Source organism: Salvelinus fontinalis, chromosome 4 (assembly GCF_029448725.1).
Source record: "Salvelinus fontinalis isolate EN_2023a chromosome 4, ASM2944872v1, whole genome shotgun sequence".
NCBI classification, from domain to species: domain Eukaryota; kingdom Metazoa; phylum Chordata; class Actinopteri; order Salmoniformes; family Salmonidae; genus Salvelinus; species Salvelinus fontinalis.
The window spans coordinates 79,982,796-80,002,301 of NC_074668.1; the positions used below are offsets into that span (position 1 = coordinate 79,982,796).

The window sequence follows — 19,506 nt, forward strand, 5'->3', positions numbered from 1 at the left end:
TACAGTCCTACACCGACCGATCACACGCAACGGCACTGGTTAATAAATGATGAGGCACAGCCAAACAAATGGAAAAAGCCACTAGGCTTTCACTTCTCACAAAGGGTCCCTCTTGAAGTGTGTGGCAAAGCTTGGCCACTGGATCTGGATCTGCCACCTCCGTCTTTATGCCTAAACTAGAGGGTAGAAGTGCTGCCTGGAACCCTGTGGCGTTGAGCCCTGCCAAAGTTACCTGAGCATGTCAATTAGGAGTGAATACGAGAAGAGGAACACAGAATCAATCTGAAACACCAGGCAATCCCCTTAGTTTAACTATCAGGTGGTATTAGTTCCTGTTAAGGTTGAGGAGTGGAAGTTACTCTCTGAGCAGGAGGTCCTCTCATGAACTATCTACTGATACATTCACCAGTTCAATAATTCAGTACATCTGCTTTTTCATTAGGTGGAATAATATACAGTTCCAAATGGTTCCTATTCTATCAATCCCAATAACTGATTTACCAGGTTTGCATTCAGGCACTCAGAGAAATGTTTACAGTCGGAGAGAGTAAGAACTCAACTGCATATTCATTTAAACATGTTTTCACTCAGTGTTATTTTAGGCTTATCCCAGAAACCTAGTTAACGGATTGTAACTGAATAAGGCACAACTCAGTAAGGCACAAGGTCTCTAGAAGTTTTGCTTTCTGAGATTAAACAACTGAATAATGTGCAAATGTATGAGAGGGAAAACCAGACATTAACATGGCCTTTAAACAGGTCAAATAGATGGCTGCACCACCAAGCTAATGAATCCCCATTGTTTAAGACTGAACGGCAAATGGAAGGTGTCTTTTAATGATTTATAATGATAAACCTAACTATTCAATTCATTGTATCAATCAAACTCATTTATAGAACCCCTTGTACATAAGCAGATGTCACAAAATGCTTTTACAATGACATTATTACACAGGAATAGTTTTAATGAGCGTCTAACTGACAGCCTGGGCCTCTGATCAGGCAGGAAATGGCTTGCGGGAGGTCTCTAGTGAACCAGGAAGTGCCTCAATGTCACAATTAGAGAAGAAGAAGAGTGAATTAACAGTGACCATTAGACATTTCCCTTAATAATTGAAATGTTTGAGTAAAGGCTCAGAGGGAGTCAGTTTAATTGCATTAACATTAGTGTCACGCCCTGGCCTTAGTATTCTTTGTTTTCTTTATTATTTTAGTTAGGTCAGGGTGTGACATGGGGAATGTATGTGTTTTTGGATTGTATAGGGCACAGGTGTCAAACTCATTCCACGGTGGGCCGAGTGTCTGCGGGTTTTCGCTCCTCCCTTGTACTTGATTGATGAATTAACATCACTAATTAGTTAGGAACTCCCCACACCTGGTTGTCTAGGGCTTTATTGAAAGGAAAAACCAAAAACTTGCAGACACTAGGCCCTCCGTGGAATGAGTTTGACACCCTTGGTATAGGGGTTTGTATGTTAAATGGGTCAGTGTCTTGTCTAGGTGTTTGTATGTTTATGGCTGCCTAGATTAGTTCTCAATTAGAGGCAGCTGTGGTTCATTGTCTCTGATTGAGAGCCATATTTAAGGCAGCCATAGGCATTGGGTTTTGTGGGTAATTGTCTATGTAGAACGTTTGTAGCTTGTGTATTGCACTTACGTTTGTAGCTTCACGGTCGTTTGTTGTTTTGTTTGGTTTTGTTAATAGTGTTCGTTTCGTCTTTTCACTCTTCTCTAATAAAAGAGAATGTATTTTTCACACGCTGCGCCTTGGTCCTCTCTCTCACCGCAAGACGATCGTGACAGAATTACCCACCGTAACGGGACCAAGCAGCGTGTCAAGCGGCAGCAGGAACATACACAGGATTTATGGCAATGGGAGCAGGATCTGGACTATACTACGTGGGAGGAGATCGACAGGTGGGCGATCTACCCAGGGCGAATGCCGGAGCCCGCCTGGGACTTTCTGGAACAGAGCGAGGGGGGATACCGGCGAATGGAGGCAGCACGACGACGCGGTAGGAAGGCTGTGAGTCAGCCCCAAAAAATTATTGGGGGGGGGGGGGCTTAAAGGGAGTGTGGCGAAGTCAGGTAGGAGACCTGCGCCAACTCCCCGAGCTTACCGTGGAGCGCGAAAGTACTGGCAGACACGGTGTTATGCGGTAGAGCGCATGGTGTCTCCTGTACGTGTGCATAGCCCGGTGCGGGTTATTCCACCTCCCCGCACTGGCAGGGCTAGATTGAGTTTTGAGCCGGATGTCATGAAGCCGGCCCAACGCATTTGGCCTCCAGTGCGTCTCCTCGGGCCGGCATACATGGCACCAGCCTAATGCATGGTGTCCCCGGTTCGCCTACACAGCCCAGTGCGGGTTATTCCACCTCCCCGCATTGGTCGGGCTACGGGGAGCATACAACCAGGTAAGGTTGGGCAGGCTCAGTGCTCAAGGGAGCCAGTACGCCTGCACGGGCCGGTATTTCCGGCGCCACCTCCCCACCCCAGCCCAGTACCACCAGTGCCTACACCACGCACCAGGCTTCCAGTGTGTCTCCAGAGCCCTGTTCCTCCTCCAAGCACTCGCCCTATGGTGCGTGTCTCCAGCCCGGTACCACCAGTTCCGGCACCACGCACCAAGCCTCCTGTGCGTCTCCAGAGTCCTGTGCGTCCTGTTGCTGCTCCCCGCACTAGCCCTGAGATGCGTGTCCCCAGCCCGGTACCACCAGTGCCGGCACCACGCACTAGGCCTAATGTGCGTCTCCAGGGTCCAGTATGCCCTGTTCCTTCTCCCCGCACTAGCCTTCAGGTGCGTGTCCCCAGCCCGGTACCACCAGTTCCGGCACCACGCACCAAGCCTCCTGTGCGTCTCCAGAGCCCTGTACACAGTGATCCTTCTCCCCGCACTCGCCCTGAGGTGCGTGCCCTCAGCCCGGTACCACCAGTTCCGGTACCACGCACCAGGCCTATAGTGCGCCTCGAGAATTCAGTGTGCCCTGTTCCTGCTCCCCGCACTAGCCTTGAGGTGCGTGTCTCCAGTCCGGTACCACCAGTTCCGGCACCACGCACCAGGCCTACTGTGCGCCTCAGCAGGTCAGAGTCGGCCGTCTGCCCAACGCCGCCTGCACTGCTCGTCTGCCCAGAGCCGTCTGAGCTGCCTGCCTGCCCAGCGCCGTCTGAGCCATCCGTCTGCCCAGCGCCGTCTGAGTCATCCGTCTGCCCAGCGCCGTCTGAGCCATCCGTCTGCCCAGCGCCGTCTGAGCCATCCGTCTGTCCCGAGCTGTCGGAGCCGCCCGTCTGTCCCGAGCCGTCGGAGTCGCCAGCCAGCCATGAGCAGCCGGAGTCGCCAGCCAGCCATGAGCAGCCGGAGTCGCCAGCCAGCCATGAGCAGCCGGAGTCGCCAGCCAGCCATGAGCAGCCGGAGTCGCCAGCCAGCCATGAGCAGCCGGAGTCGCCAGCCAGCCATGAGCAGCCGGAGTCGCCAGCCAGCCATGAGCAGCCGGAGTCGCCAGCCAGCCATGAGCAGCCAGAGTCGCCAGCCAGCCATGAGCAGCCAGAGCCTACCACCAGCCATGAGCAGCCAGAGCCTACCACCAGCCATGAGCAGCCAGAGCCTACCGCCAGCCATGAGCAGCCAGAGCCTACCGCCAGCCATGATCTGCCAGAGCCGCCAGTCAGCCAGGATCTACCAGAGACACCAAAGCTGGTATTGACAATGGTGGAGTGGGGGTCACACCCCGGGACCCTCCCCTTCTGTGTTAGGTTTTGCGGCCGGAGTCCGCACCTTTGGGGGGGGGGGGGGGTACTGTCACACCCTGGCCTTAGTATTCTTTGTTTTCTTTATTATTTTAGTTAGGTCAGGGTGTGACATGGGGAATGTATGTGTTTTTGGATTGTATAGGGGTTTGTATGTTAAATGGGTCAGTGTCTTGTCTAGGTGTTTGTATGTCTATGGCTGCCTAGATTGGTTCTCAATTAGAGGCAGCTGTGGTTCATTGTCTCTGATTGAGAGCCATATTTAAGGCAGCCATAGGCATTGGGTTTTGTGGGTAATTGTCTATGTAGAACGTTTGTAGCTTGTGTATTGCACTTACGTTTGTAGCTTCACGGTCGTTTGTTGTTTTGTTTATTTTTGTTAATAGTGTTCGTTTCGTGTTTCTCTCATCTCTAATAAAAGAGAATGTATTTTTCACACGCTGCGCCTTGGTCCTCTCTCTCACCGCAAGACGATCGTGACAATTAGTCGATCAGTCGTTGATGTGTCTTATTACAGCGTCATTAACTGAGGAGGAAATCTGAGATATCACCTCTTTCTTGCGTTTTTTTCAAATGTGTTTTGCTATGGTATACTTAAGCAATAAGGCACGAGGGTATATGTGTGGTATATGGCCAATATACCACGGCTAAGGGATGTTCTTAAGCATGACGCAATGCAGAGTGCCTGGATACAGCCCTTAGCCGTGGTATATTGGCCATATACAACAAACCCCTGAGGTGCCTTATTGCTATTATAAAACTGGTTACCAATGTAAATAGAGTAGTAAAAATACATGTGGAATACGGTCTGATATACCATGGCTGTCAGCTAATCAGCATTCAGGGCTTGAACCACCCAGTTTATAATAATTTATAGCTAATTAAGGACCTAATTCAGCCAAAACCAATGTTATGTTTGCTTTTATCAGGAAACCACTTTTGGTAGAATAAGGCCCATATTATTAATATAACTGTCACGCCCTGACCTTAGAGAGCCTTTTTATGTCTTTATTTGGTTTGGTCAGGGTGTGATTTGGGGTGGGCATTCTATGTTTTGTTTCCTATGTTTCTTTATTTCTATGTTTTGGCCAGGTATGGTTCTCAATCAGGGACAGCTGTCTATCGTTGTCTCTGATTGGGAACCATACTTAGGTAGCCCTTTTTCCCTCCTTTCGTTGTGGGTAGTTGACTTTTTTTATTGGCACAAAGCTTACCACTTTTGTTAGTGGTAAGCTTTACGTTTGTTTTCTTCGTTTGTTGTTTAGTTGACATAATTTTTCGAAATAAAAGGATTATGTACGCTCACCACGCTGCACCTTGATCTTCCTTCAACGACGGCCGTGACAATAACATAAATACACATCATGTTAATAAACCTATTTTAAATCCTCCTGAGGGTACTAGAAGAATGACTCTTAAAGGAGAGATGGACAGGGTGTGACAGGGATCTGTAACGATGGCATGAGGGTGTGATGGATATTTCCCTCAAGACTCCTCACCACAATTTACCCATCAGGACTAACCAGATCAAGGACATGAACACTGACACTTTAAATGCTGTCATGAATTAGATATACTGGGCAACATACAGGTTAAATCCAGTGTATCAGTGTTAACTTGGATAACACTCATAGCACTTTACTAAACTTATACAGGGTGTGGTGTACAATACTTCATTTAGCCAATGCTGAAGATCTAGGTCCAACTCCTTAAGATGAACTAAATATCTACCTCCATATAGGGATTCATTTCACACCTTTTATATTACAATATCTAATCGTGTCATCATTGACAGTCTTACCTTGAAGAGGTCCTTCACTAAACCGTAGTCAGCAGGATCTTTGTTGATGGCAACGATTATCTAGAAATAAAACACTGAAACACGTGTCACAGTTCGTCTCAGTACATGTACTAACCTGTCCTCTGAATGAAAATGCAAAGCGGTATGCATACTGTACATGGAGGCTAAACCAAACACTTAAATCATAAATTACAAAGATACATTGCTATGTAAACTGTTGATCCACATCCTAAAGCAGTGAGTCAGTATCCGGCATTAGGACAATATCAGTCACTATGATGAGAATCAGAATTGAGTTAAAATTAATAATAAAGAACAAAATAAAGTTGTATTACCATCCCTTACTACTCTCTCATGTTATATATACACGATGCTTTCATGACATATTGCATAGCTTGTTAAAGCAGCAAACATACAAACCCAAATTAGCTGCACTTAAGTGATGTCACTTATGAATGTGTTTTTTTTTAAGTGGATGAAAGTGATTGAAAACAGCTCCATGACATCAAGTGGCTGGATATACGTAGAAGCAGAGTACATCTCATATAAAACAAATAGATATGGGACTATGGCTGCATAATAGTACATAATACTGTGGTCTGACACATTCAGAACACATCCCACACAAGACACCCTACTTTCCTCTTAAGAAGCTCCGAAGCAAGAGAGAAAATACAAATAAATTATACATCATTCTTTAAAAAGCTTCTTCAGGTTCCCTTTTAAAACACACTTCTTAAGTGCACGGGATCCCGGAGCAGATAGCTCGCCTTGGTGGAAGAAATCCACTCAGGAGACTGTTGTCATGGCTACGAAAGAGTTTTTCCATTTTTCATTTACATAAAACAGTTCTCTTCCAGGGACAGACGTATTCTGCCTTCCACTTGTTGTAAAAGTGGGTCAACTACAGCGAAAAAAGAGGAATGCAAATAAGAAAAAGTACTTTGACCAAGTTAATTCAAATCCTCCTCATATATAGACATTCTCAAAGAGTGAATTGTTGTAATACTATTAATTAGGTAAATTTTGGCTTTTTCAAATCCGCCTATACAGTAACAGTGTTAACTGGACTGATTATTGGAATGGGTGATCATTATACTTTCAGATAACTTTCAGATAACAAATGATTGTTTTTTTATCTTCAAAATGAGACAGCCAGTTTCAAAGAGTTGTAAATATTTTTTATTAATTAATACATGTTTTTACATTAATAGAATTTATTTTAAATCAATATGACATTTAATAAGTATCCCCATTGTTTTACTGTATGTATATCTTTATTTGTTAATCCATCACTAGTGCAAATTCCATAAAAGGCGGTAGAATAAGCTTAGCTACATGAAATTGTGATAAACATGAGGGTGAGACGTATTTATCACTCTCCTGGTGACAAGGCGCTACATCACAAAGAGCTCAGAAGACTTGAATAAAATAATCGACACCACAGTTAATTTAGCAATCAGACGCACAAGCCCCATAACTATATGTACTTATGCATGACTTGCGACAGCAATAATCAGCAAAAAACAATGTTTTAAAAAGCACAACTTCTTTAGGGAAACATTGTTACATTTTCAAAAACCTCTTGCTGTATAAAACATATTCTGTATTTTGTTTGGAGCACTAGAAAAATTCAGAATATCTTGCATCCTCAAATCGTTTTTTTGAAAATCAGTAGAACAAATCTTTTTACATTTGTTTAAATGAGAAGTATTATCCACAAGTAATAACACAGCTATACCACAATAATACCACTAGCTTATTTAGACTGCTTAGTTTGATGTGTGTGATGTGGTGTGCTGTACCTTGCTGTCCTTCATCCCAGCCAGGTGCTGAATAGCTCCAGAGATGCCCACTGCGATGTAGAGTTCCTGGAAAAAAAACATAAAATGGCCAGTCAGTATATAATAATGTATTATCAAAAATGTAATTCGTATAACAAAAAATTGTATATTTTTGCAATAATACTACAGAGACATAATATATAAATAAATAAAATAAATCAGCTTTCAAGTTTTAATAAACAGAGTGTTTATTGTAGGGAGAACAAAAAAATCTATTTTGAAAAAAAATCAGTCTCAACCAAATAAATGAAAAGGTTAGGACACAATATGATATGTAAGACTATTGATTTAACCATTACTTTTCAACAACTTAAAATGCAAAGATGATGCGTGTTTTCACACAGATATACACAGCATGGCCATCAGAGAATCCCTATGACCACAGCCATATGAGATATGCTCTCCTAACCAGTAGTCTGGTGAACCAAGTTGCTGTGACCATAAATGACCAACACCAGAACCACAAACTGAGCCCCAATCCCCTGGAACCCTTTACATCATACTCTGACCCGATAGGCAGTCAATTCCTGAACATACATCTCAATGGTTTTGACCAGTGTGGTCCTTTAGGGTGTCTGCCAGCCAGAGTGTGGGGGCCTTGGCCCCTGGCTGCAACATTACCATCCATTCTCCAGGGAGCAGCACATCAATTGCTTTCAGCTAAATGCACTCACATATGAATATTTCAGTAGGATTTAATGTTTCAGCTGCATCCTCAGAGGGATAGAGCATCAATTTGTGAACACAGTTCTCCCGGAGTTAAAAGCCAGGCCGGATAATACAGTATGAAAGGCACTGTCAATCCAGAGGCCTTTTTTCCCCCCAGACTGGGAGAGAGAAAATAAAAAATAGAAAAGCTTCTCCCCGTTAGCCTCCAAGTAGGTCCCCAGCTGGGTATAAACAGCTTTTTGAAAGTTTCCCACTACAAACTGCTATACTGGGGGGGGGGGGGTCATTTAGCCCTGGATGTTTTTAAAGTATATGTAGGGAGAGGAGGAGAATGGCCAGACGCTTTGCCAAGCTTGGTCAGTTTTTCCCTCCTCTTCTGCTTGCCTGTCTGGTGTTTGGTCTCTCCACAGCTGCTGTGAGCAGTGGCAGCAGGGCAGGGACTCGGTGCACCCGCTGGCCTGTTAATAAAATCCCCCAAAGTGATGCTGAAACCCAGTGGTTCACACAGCACAGCTCCCCTCAGGTGTGAGAACACAAGCTCCTGTACACATAGCCAGATTGTGACACAACTGAGTTAATCAACCAGGTGATCACGGGATGCTGCTGTGTGCAAATAGACAACAAAGGACAACAGGTTGGCTAACAACACTAAATACTGTTAGACTGGCTCAGTGGTATCTCAGGACTGAGTCCTATAACTGGTTTGACAGAAGAATCTATGATATTCAATGCCTTGAAAAGCATATGAAAAAAGGGTAAAAGTGGTCCCATTAGAAGTCTTTATTTTGTTATATTTGTACTGTAGGCCTACATGTGACAAAGCTTGTGTAGATAATGAGAAAATTATAAAAGTTATCACTTGAAATGATTACTTCAGTCCTCTAAAATCATAAGTAAAGACTATATCAACCTGCATCATTCAGAAACCACCAATGCCTATACAGTGCTGTCACTTAACAATAGCCTTATATTATAAAATCTTTCATTATTTGTTCTTTATGACAAAACCTGAAACAATTGTATGTCATTATTTTAATCAATTGTTATCATATCCCATTTCAAGTAAAATACATAGTCTTTATAAGTAATTAACAAGAATACAGTAATTAAAAACGTTATTAATTTGCCAGCGTTGTTTTGACAGGTACATTGAGTCAAGCGAAGGTGTTGCTCTCCTCATTTAAGTGACACGGCGTCTTGTAAAAGCCACTAATAAGTTTTATCCTGATGAGTGCAGTTCATAATAAAATACACGACAACGCATGTGTAAACTAAAACAGGCCACTGACAGTTACACTAATAAGGTCATAATGGCCCAGGTTCCTGAAGCCAACAATGCAGAAATGCCCGCAGGCAACAATCAAAAATGTATCCTAATTATCATGTGAATACTGCATTACCTCTGAAGAATGATAAATTATAAATCCACAACATGGTTCCCCTCTCAGACAGGCATGAGGAAAGATGTGATTTCTTTGGGGGGGGGGGGGGGGGGGGGGGGTTGGAGCGTTTCTGAAGGCTTGACATGGAATTATGGAGATTGACATACCATCCACTGCTTACTGTTTAGAAAATATACCTATAACTTTAAATATATACAGTACCAGTCAAAAGTGCAGACACACCTACTTAATTAGGGGGTTTTCTTAATTTTTTACTATTTTCTACATTGTAGAATAATACTGAAGACATCAAAACTATGAAATAACACATATGGAATCATGTAGTAACCAAAACATTTTAAATAGTCTTGAAGGAGTTCCCACAAATGCTTAGAACTTGCTGGCTGCCTTTCCATCACTCTGCGGTCCAACTCATCCCAAACCATCTCAGTTGGGTTGAGGTCAGGTGATTGTGGAGGATAGGTCATCTGATGCAGTACTCCATCACTCTCCTTCTTAGTCAAATATCCCTTACACAGCCTGGAGGTGTTGGGTCATTGTCCTGTTGAAAAACAAATGACAGTGGGACTAAGTGCAAACCAGATAGGATGGCGTATCGCTGCAGAATACTGTGGTAGCCATGCTGGTTAAGTGTGCCTTGAATTCTAAATAAAATCACTGACAGTGTCACCAGCAAAGCACCCCCACACCACCTCCTCCATGCATCACGGTGACAACCACACATGCAGAGATCATCCGTTCATCTATTCTGCGTCTCACAAAGACACGGCGGTTGGAACCAAAAATCTCCAATTTGGACTCATCAGACCAAAGGACAGATTTCCACCGGTCTAATGTCCATTGCTCGTTTTTTTTGGCCCAAGCAAGTCTCTTCTTATTGGTGTCCTTTAGTAGTGGTTTCTTTGCAGTAATTTGGCAATGAATGCCTGATTCACACAGTCTCCTCTGAACAGTTGATGTTGAGATGTGTCTGTTACTTGAACTCTGTGAAGCATTTATTTGGGCTGCAATCTGAGGTGCAGTTAACTCTAATGAACTTATCCAGAGATAACTCTGGGTCTTCCTTCCCTGTGGTGGTCCTCATGAGAGACAGTCTCATCATAGCGCTTGATGGTTTTTGTGACTGCACTGACTGACCTTCATGTCTTAAAGTAATGATGGACTGTTGTTTCTCTTTGCTTAATTGAGCTGTTCTTGCCATAATATGGACTTGGTATTTTACCAAATAGGGCTATCCTCTGTATACCACCCCTACCTTGTCACAACTGATTGGCTCAAACGCATTAAGAAGTAAAGAAATTCTACAAATTAACTTTTAAAAAGGCACACCTGTTAATTGAAATGCATTCCAGGTGTCTACTTCATGAAGCTGGTTGAGAGAAAGCCAATGTGCAAAGCTGCCATCAAGGCAAAGGGCAGCTACTTTGAAGAATCTCAAACATAAAATATATTTTGATTTGTTTAACACTTTTTTGGTTATTACATATGTGTCATTTCATAGTTTTGATGTCTTCACTATTATTCTACAATCTAGAAAAAAGCAAAAATAAAGAAAATTAGTAGGTTAGTCCAAACTTTTGACTGGTACTGTATATATAATATTACTGTAAATAGTATATTATTACATTTGGTTACATCAATTATATTTCAATTGACCTGATTTGTTTTGAATATTAATTGCAATACACAAGCAATGAATGGTTACTGGTTTAGTATGTTGCATTTCATAGCCTTCTGTGATTGTTTCCTGTTTACATTGTGTACAACAATATTGGCAGAGTTGTCCATTTTGAGGGGCAGGGTGGACTCACAGCACTTAAGTCTCCTTCCTAATGGGACTTGTAAATCATTTAGGACCTTAAATCAGCCATTAACTACATTACAGCCGCTTCAGACTGCCCTAATGTGGGTCTGATGACAGCTGGGATATCCCTGTCGCGAGCCAAATGACCCATTTAGCCTTTTTAAGCTTATTCAATTTAAAATAATTAAATAATGTCACAATACAGAGTATTGTCACACATTGTGATTTTGTTTGTATTGTTTCGGATAACAAGTGTGTGCTTGCCTGTATTAATTCCCTTTAACCTGACGTAGCAGGCATACGAGATACGCCTGAGCGGAGTTCCCACATTTGGTTTTCAGTGGAAAAGGAAGCTAGGTTGAAAATAGCTGTATTCCTGAAAACCGGAATATGCAACTCGACTAAGGCTAATTCGCTTTGCTGTGAGGGGTCTGTCTTGTGGCTTGTTGGCTTTGCCAAAACATACACAGCCTCCGCAATCTTGGCACACACACACACCCCAATCCACACACATCTGCTAACTAACACACTGTACACACAATTGAATGTAGGAGATAGATAGGCCACCTTTGGAGCATCAAGATCGAGAAAATACAGTGCATTCAGAAAGTATTCAGACCCCTTGACTTTTTCCACATTTTGTTATGTTAGACTTATTCTAAAATGGAATAAATAAAAAAAATCCTCAATCTACACACAATACCACATAATGACAAAGCGAACAGGTTTTTAGAGATGTTCGCAAAATTCTAAAAAATTAAATATCTTATTTACATAAATATTCAAACCCTTTGCTATAAGACTCGAAATTGAGCTCAGGTGCATCATGTTTCCATTGATCATCTGTGAGATGTTTCTACAACTTGATTGGAGTCCACCTGTTGTAAATTCAATTGATTGGACATGATTAGGAAAGGCACACACCTGTCTATATAAAGGTCCCACAGTTGACAGTGCATGTCAGAGCAAAAACCAAGCCATGAGGTTTAAGGAATTGTCCGTAGAGCTCCGAGACAGGATTGTGTCAAGGCACAGATCTGGGGAAGGATACCAAAACATTTCTGCAGCATTGAAGGTCCCCAAGAACACAATGCTTCCATCATTCTTAAATTGAAGAAGCTTGTAACCACCAAGACTCTTCCTAGAACTGGCCGCTCGGCCAAACTGAGCAATCGGGGGAGAAGAGCCTTGGTCAGGGAGGTGAACAAGAACCTGATGGTCACTCTCACAGAGCTGCAAAGTTCCTCTGTGGAGATGGGAGAACTTTCCAGAAGGACAACTATCTCTGCAGCACTCCAACAATCAGGCCTTTATGGTAGAGTGGCCAGACTGAATCCACTCCTCAGTAAAAGGCACATGACAGCCTGCTTGGAGTTTTCCAAAAGGCACCTAAAGACTCTCAGACCATGAAAAAGAAGATTCTCTGATCTGATGAAACCAAGATTGAACTATTTGGCCTGAATGCCAAGCGTCACGTCTGGAGGAAATCTGGCACCATCCCTACGGTGAAGCATGGTGGTGGCAGCATCATGCTGTGGGGAAATTTTTCAGAGTCAGGGACTGGGAGACTAGTCAGGATCGAGGGAAAGATACCGGAGCAAAGTACAAAAGAGATCCTTGATGAAAACCTGCTCTAGAGAAACTCCGCAAATACAGGTGTGACAAGCTTGTAGCGTCATACCCAAGAAGACTCGACGCTGCAATCGCTGCCAAAAGTGCTTCAACAAAGTACTGAGTAAATGTGATATTTCTAAAAATATGTTTTATATACGCTATTCAAAAGTTTGGGGTCACTTAGAAATTCTTGTTTTTGAAAGAAAAGCAAATTTTTTTGTCCATTAAAATTACATCAAATTGATCAGAAATACAGTGTAGACATTGTTAATGTTGTAAATGACTATTGTAGCTGGAAACGGCAGATTTTTAATGGAATAGGCGTACAGAGGCCCATTATCAGCAACCATCACGCCATCGCAGCTTCATTAAATAGTACCCACTAAACACCAGTCTCAACGTCAACAGTGAAGAAGTGACTCCGGGATGCTGGCCTTCTAGGCAGAGTTGCAAAGAAAAAGCCATATATCAGACTGGCCAATAAAAATAAAAGATTAAGATGGGCAAAAACACAGACACTGGGCAGAGGAACTCTTGTCTAGAAGGACAGCATCCCGTAGTCTCCTCTTCACTGTTGACGTTGAGACTGGTGTTTTGCGGGTACTATTTAATGAAGCTGTCAGTTGAGGACTTGTGAGGCATTTGTTTCTCAAACTAGACACTCTAATGTACTCTTGCTCAGTCCTCTTGCTCAGTTGTGCCCCGGGGCCTCCCCCTCCTCTTTCTATTCTGGTTAGAGATAGTTTGCGCTGTTCTGTGAAGGGAGAAGTACACAGCGTTGTACCAGATCTTCAGTTTCTTCGCAATTTCTCGCATGGAATAGCCTTCATTTCTCAGATCAAGAATAGACTGGCGAGTTTCAGAAGAAAGTTCTTTGTTTCTGGGCATTTTGAGCCTGTAACCGAACCCACAAATGCTGATGCTCCAGATACTCAACTAGTCTTAAGAAGGCCAGTTGCATTGCTTCTTTAATCAGGACAACAGTTTTCAGCTGTGCTAACATAATTGCAAAAGGGTTTTCTAATGATCAATTAGCCTTTTAAAATGATAAACTTGGACTAGCTAACACAACGTGTCATTGGAACACAGGAGTGATGGTTGCTGATAAATGGGCCTCTGTACGTCTATGTAGATATTCCATAAAAAAATCTGCCGTTTCCAACTACAATAGTCATTTACAACATTAACAATGTCTACACTGTATTTCTGATCAATTTGATGTTATTTTAATGGACAAAAAAATGTGCTTTTCTTTCAAAAACATGGACATTTCTAGGTGACCCCAAACTTTTGAACGGTAGTGTATATACAGTTGCAAAAATGTCTAAAAACCTGTTTTGATTTGTCATTTTGGGGTATTGTGTGTAGATTGATGAGGGGGGCAAAACAATTGAATCCATTTTAGAATAAGGCTGTAATGTAACAAAATGTGAAAAGAGTCAAGGGATCTGAATACTTTCCGAATGCACTGTAGGCTAATGAAGGTCAGCAAAAGTGCACATACAGTTCAATTAAAATCATTCAACAAGACCAAACATAATTACATTTGTAATCCAAAATACCTCAATTAAAATATAATTTTACAGAACATTTAATGTGATAGTGTGATGCTGAAAAACTGAAACAATCATAAACAATTTATTAAAGTTCTGTTATTATTTTCTTGTCAGGTTGCTCACTAAGAAATACTGTACGTAGGTTTCTGCTGTGACACAGTGAAATAACAGAGACAAAAAAAGGGTGTGTGTTGTATCACTTACAGGTGCTACAATCTTGCCAGTCTGGCCAACCTGCATGTCATTGGGGACGTAGCCAGCATCCACAGCAGCTCCTGAAGCCCCCACTGCATTCACAACATACAGCAGGTTATTAATACACATGATCATACCACGCAGTTACACACAGACAACTGACCTCACTCTTTCCACTGTCCCTCACACATGCACCCACTCAATCTCAAAGATTCTCTCTCTCCTTCTCTCTGATGTACACACACATCGTTATTTATACCTGCATTTTGTCAGCGAGGTTGTACAGCAGTTTGAAGTTCTCACCGCTCTTCAGCCCTCGTCCTAATGGGACAAAGAAATCAAGTGTTTGGTCACAATGACCTAACAGAATGAGAGGCCAGGGAATGTGAATGGCACATTGGCTGAAGCAGTCAGACAGTGTAAAGCTAAGCCCTTACCTCCGGACACCACCACTTTGGCACTAGTGAGCTCTGGTCGATCGCTCTTGGTCAGGCTCTGCTCAAGCCATTCTGACATCCCCGTAGGAGAGGGTGAGGCAACTGCAACAGAATGGACAGACATAACAAAAAAACGCAGCCAATTTAAATGTCCAATATATTCTTTACACTAGCATCTGAATATGCTGCTCTCCATCCATAATCAGGTATTGAAAATATTAATATCTGTTATGATGACAGAAAAAGGTTACGGAGTGGTGCTGTTGTCAACGTGTAATGGAAGAGTACTGTACCCTGTTCAGTAGCAGCACTGCCTCCCTCCACAGCAGCAGGTTCAAAGGAAGTTCCCCTCACTGTGAACACCTTGACTTTCTCATTGCACTTCACTGTGGCCAGGGCATTACCTGTAGCAAAGACAACACATACTATACACTACTATACACCACTACTATACACCACATACAATGTGTTTGCTTGGATATATTGAGATATATTCTCAGAGCAAAACCCCTCAATATAAGAAAAAAGGTTTTATAAAAATTTGGGGATCTAATAAAGCTTTTGGGTTTTACATGCGATGCAATTCAGGCAATTCTATAAAATACAATGACAAATGTTCACAGTAATAATTAAAAACATGAAAGAACAGACTTGCATTGTAATTATTTGCATTGTAAGAACTTGCATTGTATGAAGCTAGGGCGGTTCCTGGCATATGCATTGTAAATTACTAATTGGACTGTCTGACAACACCAAAACATCCAAGTGTAAGACCTTTGTCTGTCAAAAATGCAGCAGCAAAATGGTTAAACCCCCCCACTGAATTTCCAACCAGGAAGAGTCAGGCTCTTGCCAAAGTTTAAGTGGATAATTTTAAATCAGACCCATCTATATTTTATGATTATAATGTGCTCAATCAAAATATGATCTGAGCTTATTCTTCTTCAGGGAGGCTTTTAGTCTTTCAGACTGACAGCTGGGATGACTAGGGTGGATCTCTGTAGTCATTAAGAGGTCAGAAACAACAACAACATGAACTACTATAGCCTCATCACTTTACTAATGAATATAGAACAATCATCTCCATTTAACCCCTGACCCCAGCCCATTAGCAGAGCACTACACCAATACTGAAATATATCCAATCATTTATTCTGCTGCTTACGTATGCATTATAGGTTGTGCTGAGAACAGGCCTGCAGCGATAAGAAACGATGTTGTAATGCATAATAATTAGTGTGCTTACAAAATATTTGGGGTCATTTTATACCTCAATGGAATAGTTGTTAATTATAAAAGATATTACAACAGGAATCTCACCAGCGTAAATGGTTCTAACGAAGGTGTCTTGAGATTTGACCTCGGTGATGTCAGAGAGAGTTGCAACATCCAGCTTGGCTGACACTCTGGGAAGGAGATTCTGTTGAGCATAATACAGTATTGAGATGATATTCTTTAATTCAACCATATCACCCTGTGGATCTCTCAGGACACAGAGAGGTGATGAGGAGGTTGATGTTTTAAAATAGGAATGTTTCTCAACATTTTAAGGACTTGGCAAAGTTTGGTACAATAAAGACAAAATTGAAACTATTACAAATAATGTGTCCCTACGGAAACAGTTTAAAGTAGATGACGTGAATAATGCTATAGTACCATGATGGATACAAACTTCCCTCTGTGAGTTGGATAAAACTAGCTTGGGCTACGGAGACTCAAATACAAAACTGTGTGAAGTTTAGCCCAAGGATGGACAATGGAATTCAAAGTAATCTTTGACAAATGATTGCTGATGATGTTTTTAGTAAAATAATGAAATCAAATACCAGACAGTATTAGGATGCATCATCTAAAGCACATTCATCTACTCGGGGAGATCGAGACCAGACAACCCAGCCTCAGTCAATATGAGTTGGATTACAATACATAAGATATTGTTTAATGCATCCTAATTCAATAGAAATACCATTAGATCAGCAAGTTGACAGTTCTATTGCAGAATGACAGATTACTGGGGTAGTAATTGAGGGGTAGTACTACACTTACTGGGTAAAATTGGAAGGAAAAAAACAACTTTCAGAAGCATTAAAGCATAATGTTTAAAAATGGTAAATCAGATCAACTAGATGTTGCTATGATGATAAAATGCGCTATTATTCATGCATGTCTGGATACATAATAAAATACATTTCCCATGATAAGGAAGGATTTGATCATTATATAGCTATTATTAATATGGGGGAAATGCAGACATGTGAACACTGTTGTGTTACAGTCAGTAACTCACCTTTCCAAAAGCAGAAGCTCCTGCATAGATGTGTGTGAAGTTGAACTGTTTCTGGGTAGCAAGAATCAAAGGAGTCAATTCCTCTGTATGGAGAAAAGAGGACCGGGGTTAAAGTACATATTTAGACCAAAAGGAAGTATCATGGCATTCCATCATTCCAACAGTATATATCATATAAACTGTAAATAAACATCTGTAACTAAGCATATCCACACAGACCTCAGAACATAACAAAAATATCCCATCCCAGAATGAAGGGACTTTCATCATTTCCAAAAATCACCTGGTAACAGTCCTTTGTAGCAGTCATGTTGAGCCACTAGAATCTTCTTGACCCCCTGGACTTTACTGATCTGGTCTGCAACCTGTTAAAGAAGGAAACCAACACAGAAATAAACAGTTAACCATATCAGCCAGCTGTATATCATGAAAGAGCTACATTGTACTGCACAAGGGTGACATATGTACGAAATACCACATTAAAACATAACTTCCATTGATGTGTGACTGAACAGCTGTTAGGGCAGGAGTAGCCAACCCTCCTCCAGCAGAGCTGGGTGTATGCAGGATTTTGCTCCAGCCTTCCTGAAACACACCTGATTCTACCCACCAGAATTAGGATTAGCCTAGCTGAAATTAGGTGCATTAGTGTAGGGTTGGAGCAAAATTTGGAAAGGTCTCTCATGCAAAAGAGATGTTTAATCTCAATGAGACCAACCTGGTAAAATAAAGGTTAAATTAAAAAAGTTGTATGCACACTGGTAGCTCTCCAGATAAGAGGGGTTGCCACCTCTGTGGTGCACCGTAGTGACAGTCCTACCTTGGCACAGTTGGTTCCAACCACCAGGCAGGTGACCTCTCCTCCCACCTTGCTGGCAGCAGTAATGGCGTTCAGCGTGATGGGTGTGAGCTGGTTGTTGTTGTGCTCTGCTATTACCAGAGTACTCTGAAACCTCTGGGCCAGACAGGGCTGCAGGAGAGAACACTACCAATCTCCATTATGAAACTGCTTTAAAAAGAAGACTTAGACATTTCTGATTGTCAATAACTACTATTTTGGTCTTGAATGATAAACTCGACAGAGGGCTTTGGGCACATTATCAGACTGGCTCTATCAAGTTAAGTGTAAACAGTAGTGTGTACAATGGTCATTATAAAACGCACGACAGGGAATAAAGGCAATATGAAATACGTTTGTCGAAAACCAAAAGGAAGGCTATAGCCATGGCAGGTCAACTGTGTGTTTTGTCCTCCAAGATAACGAAATCACTTGCTAGTTTAGTTTAACCCAAGTCAGATGACACACTGTACTGTAGCTAGTTATGTGGCAAAAATCTGGATTAGTTTCATGCTCTACTCTGACACGATACCGGTTAATAGTTTCAATGTATGTAGTTAACAGTACAGTTGCAAATGAGAGTGAAAGTATGTTGTCGACATGCCATGTCCTCAACTGACCTCAGACAGACTTCAGTCAGACTAGCCAACTAGACGTTGGTGGCAATCTGAAAAGGTAGAAGAAATTGCTGCATTTGTCAACACTGGAGTTTTACTTACCAATTGTCCCAAACTTCTTCTGTTTATTGCTGTAAACATAACTGGCTAGTTTTCTAGCTAATCAGCTACATTTTTGCTAGCTATTTGTCTTGATCTAAACAAACACACAAAGCTGAGAGGCATCAGTTAATTCTCCACTCTTGTATCTCGCGAGAACAATGTACTCTGATCTCTCCGCGTCTCTTTCACTTTAAACAGTGAACTCGGAGAATAGCCCTATCTAATAATTTCATTATGAATTCAAATGCCCTTTAAAAGTGCAAAAGACCAGGGATTTGAGAATGCATGTACTGTAGGCTATAAAATACATGATGTAAGCATTCCATTCCATCCATAGACATAAACTTTTATATTTAATTGGAAAAATACAGGCTAATGTAAAATATGGCAACCAAATGGTCATAAATAAACCTGTGAATTATCTGGAATTAAATAATGAGAGCCCTATACTCCAAAATTGCGAGACAATGAAAGGAACCTACCTACATTGTATTAATTTGATATATGAAATAGAACAAATTCAATACAGAAACTTTGTGGATACATTTTATTTGATTTATAACTAAAAAGCAGGTACCAGTCTAGAGTGGCTCA

At 41.8% G+C, this 19,506-nt stretch overlaps 1 protein-coding gene across 1 annotated transcript; it reads right to left on the reverse strand.

Annotated features, from left to right (window-relative positions):
• Positions 1–1,864: 1,864 nt before the first annotated feature.
• Positions 1,865–19,067, reverse strand: LOC129852934 (electron transfer flavoprotein subunit alpha, mitochondrial-like). Its single transcript, XM_055918532.1, has 12 exons — positions 18,913–19,067; positions 18,176–18,325; positions 17,639–17,720; positions 17,356–17,438; positions 16,389–16,488; positions 15,362–15,472; positions 15,069–15,170; positions 14,889–14,952; positions 14,641–14,728; positions 7,352–7,417; positions 5,547–5,606; positions 1,865–1,963 (listed from the first exon to the last, which is right to left on the reverse strand). Exons 1-12 carry the CDS (start codon positions 18,949–18,951, stop codon positions 1,865–1,867), a joined length of 1,044 nt encoding a protein of 347 aa, XP_055774507.1. The 5' UTR covers positions 18,952–19,067.
• Between the last annotated feature and the right edge of the window lie 439 nt (positions 19,068–19,506).

Coding starts and splice junctions, on each gene's coding strand:
- LOC129852934 (XM_055918532.1), bottom strand. CDS start 18,951: ATGTTTACAGCAATAAACAGAAGAAGTTTGGGACAATTG. Junction 17,439..17,638: donor CTACAAAGGACTGTTACCAG/GTGATTTTTGGA, acceptor TTCTCCATACAG/AGGAATTGACTCCTTTGATT. Junction 16,489..17,355: donor GAGCTTCTGCTTTTGGAAAG/GTGAGTTACTGA, acceptor TATGCTCAACAG/AATCTCCTTCCCAGAGTGTC.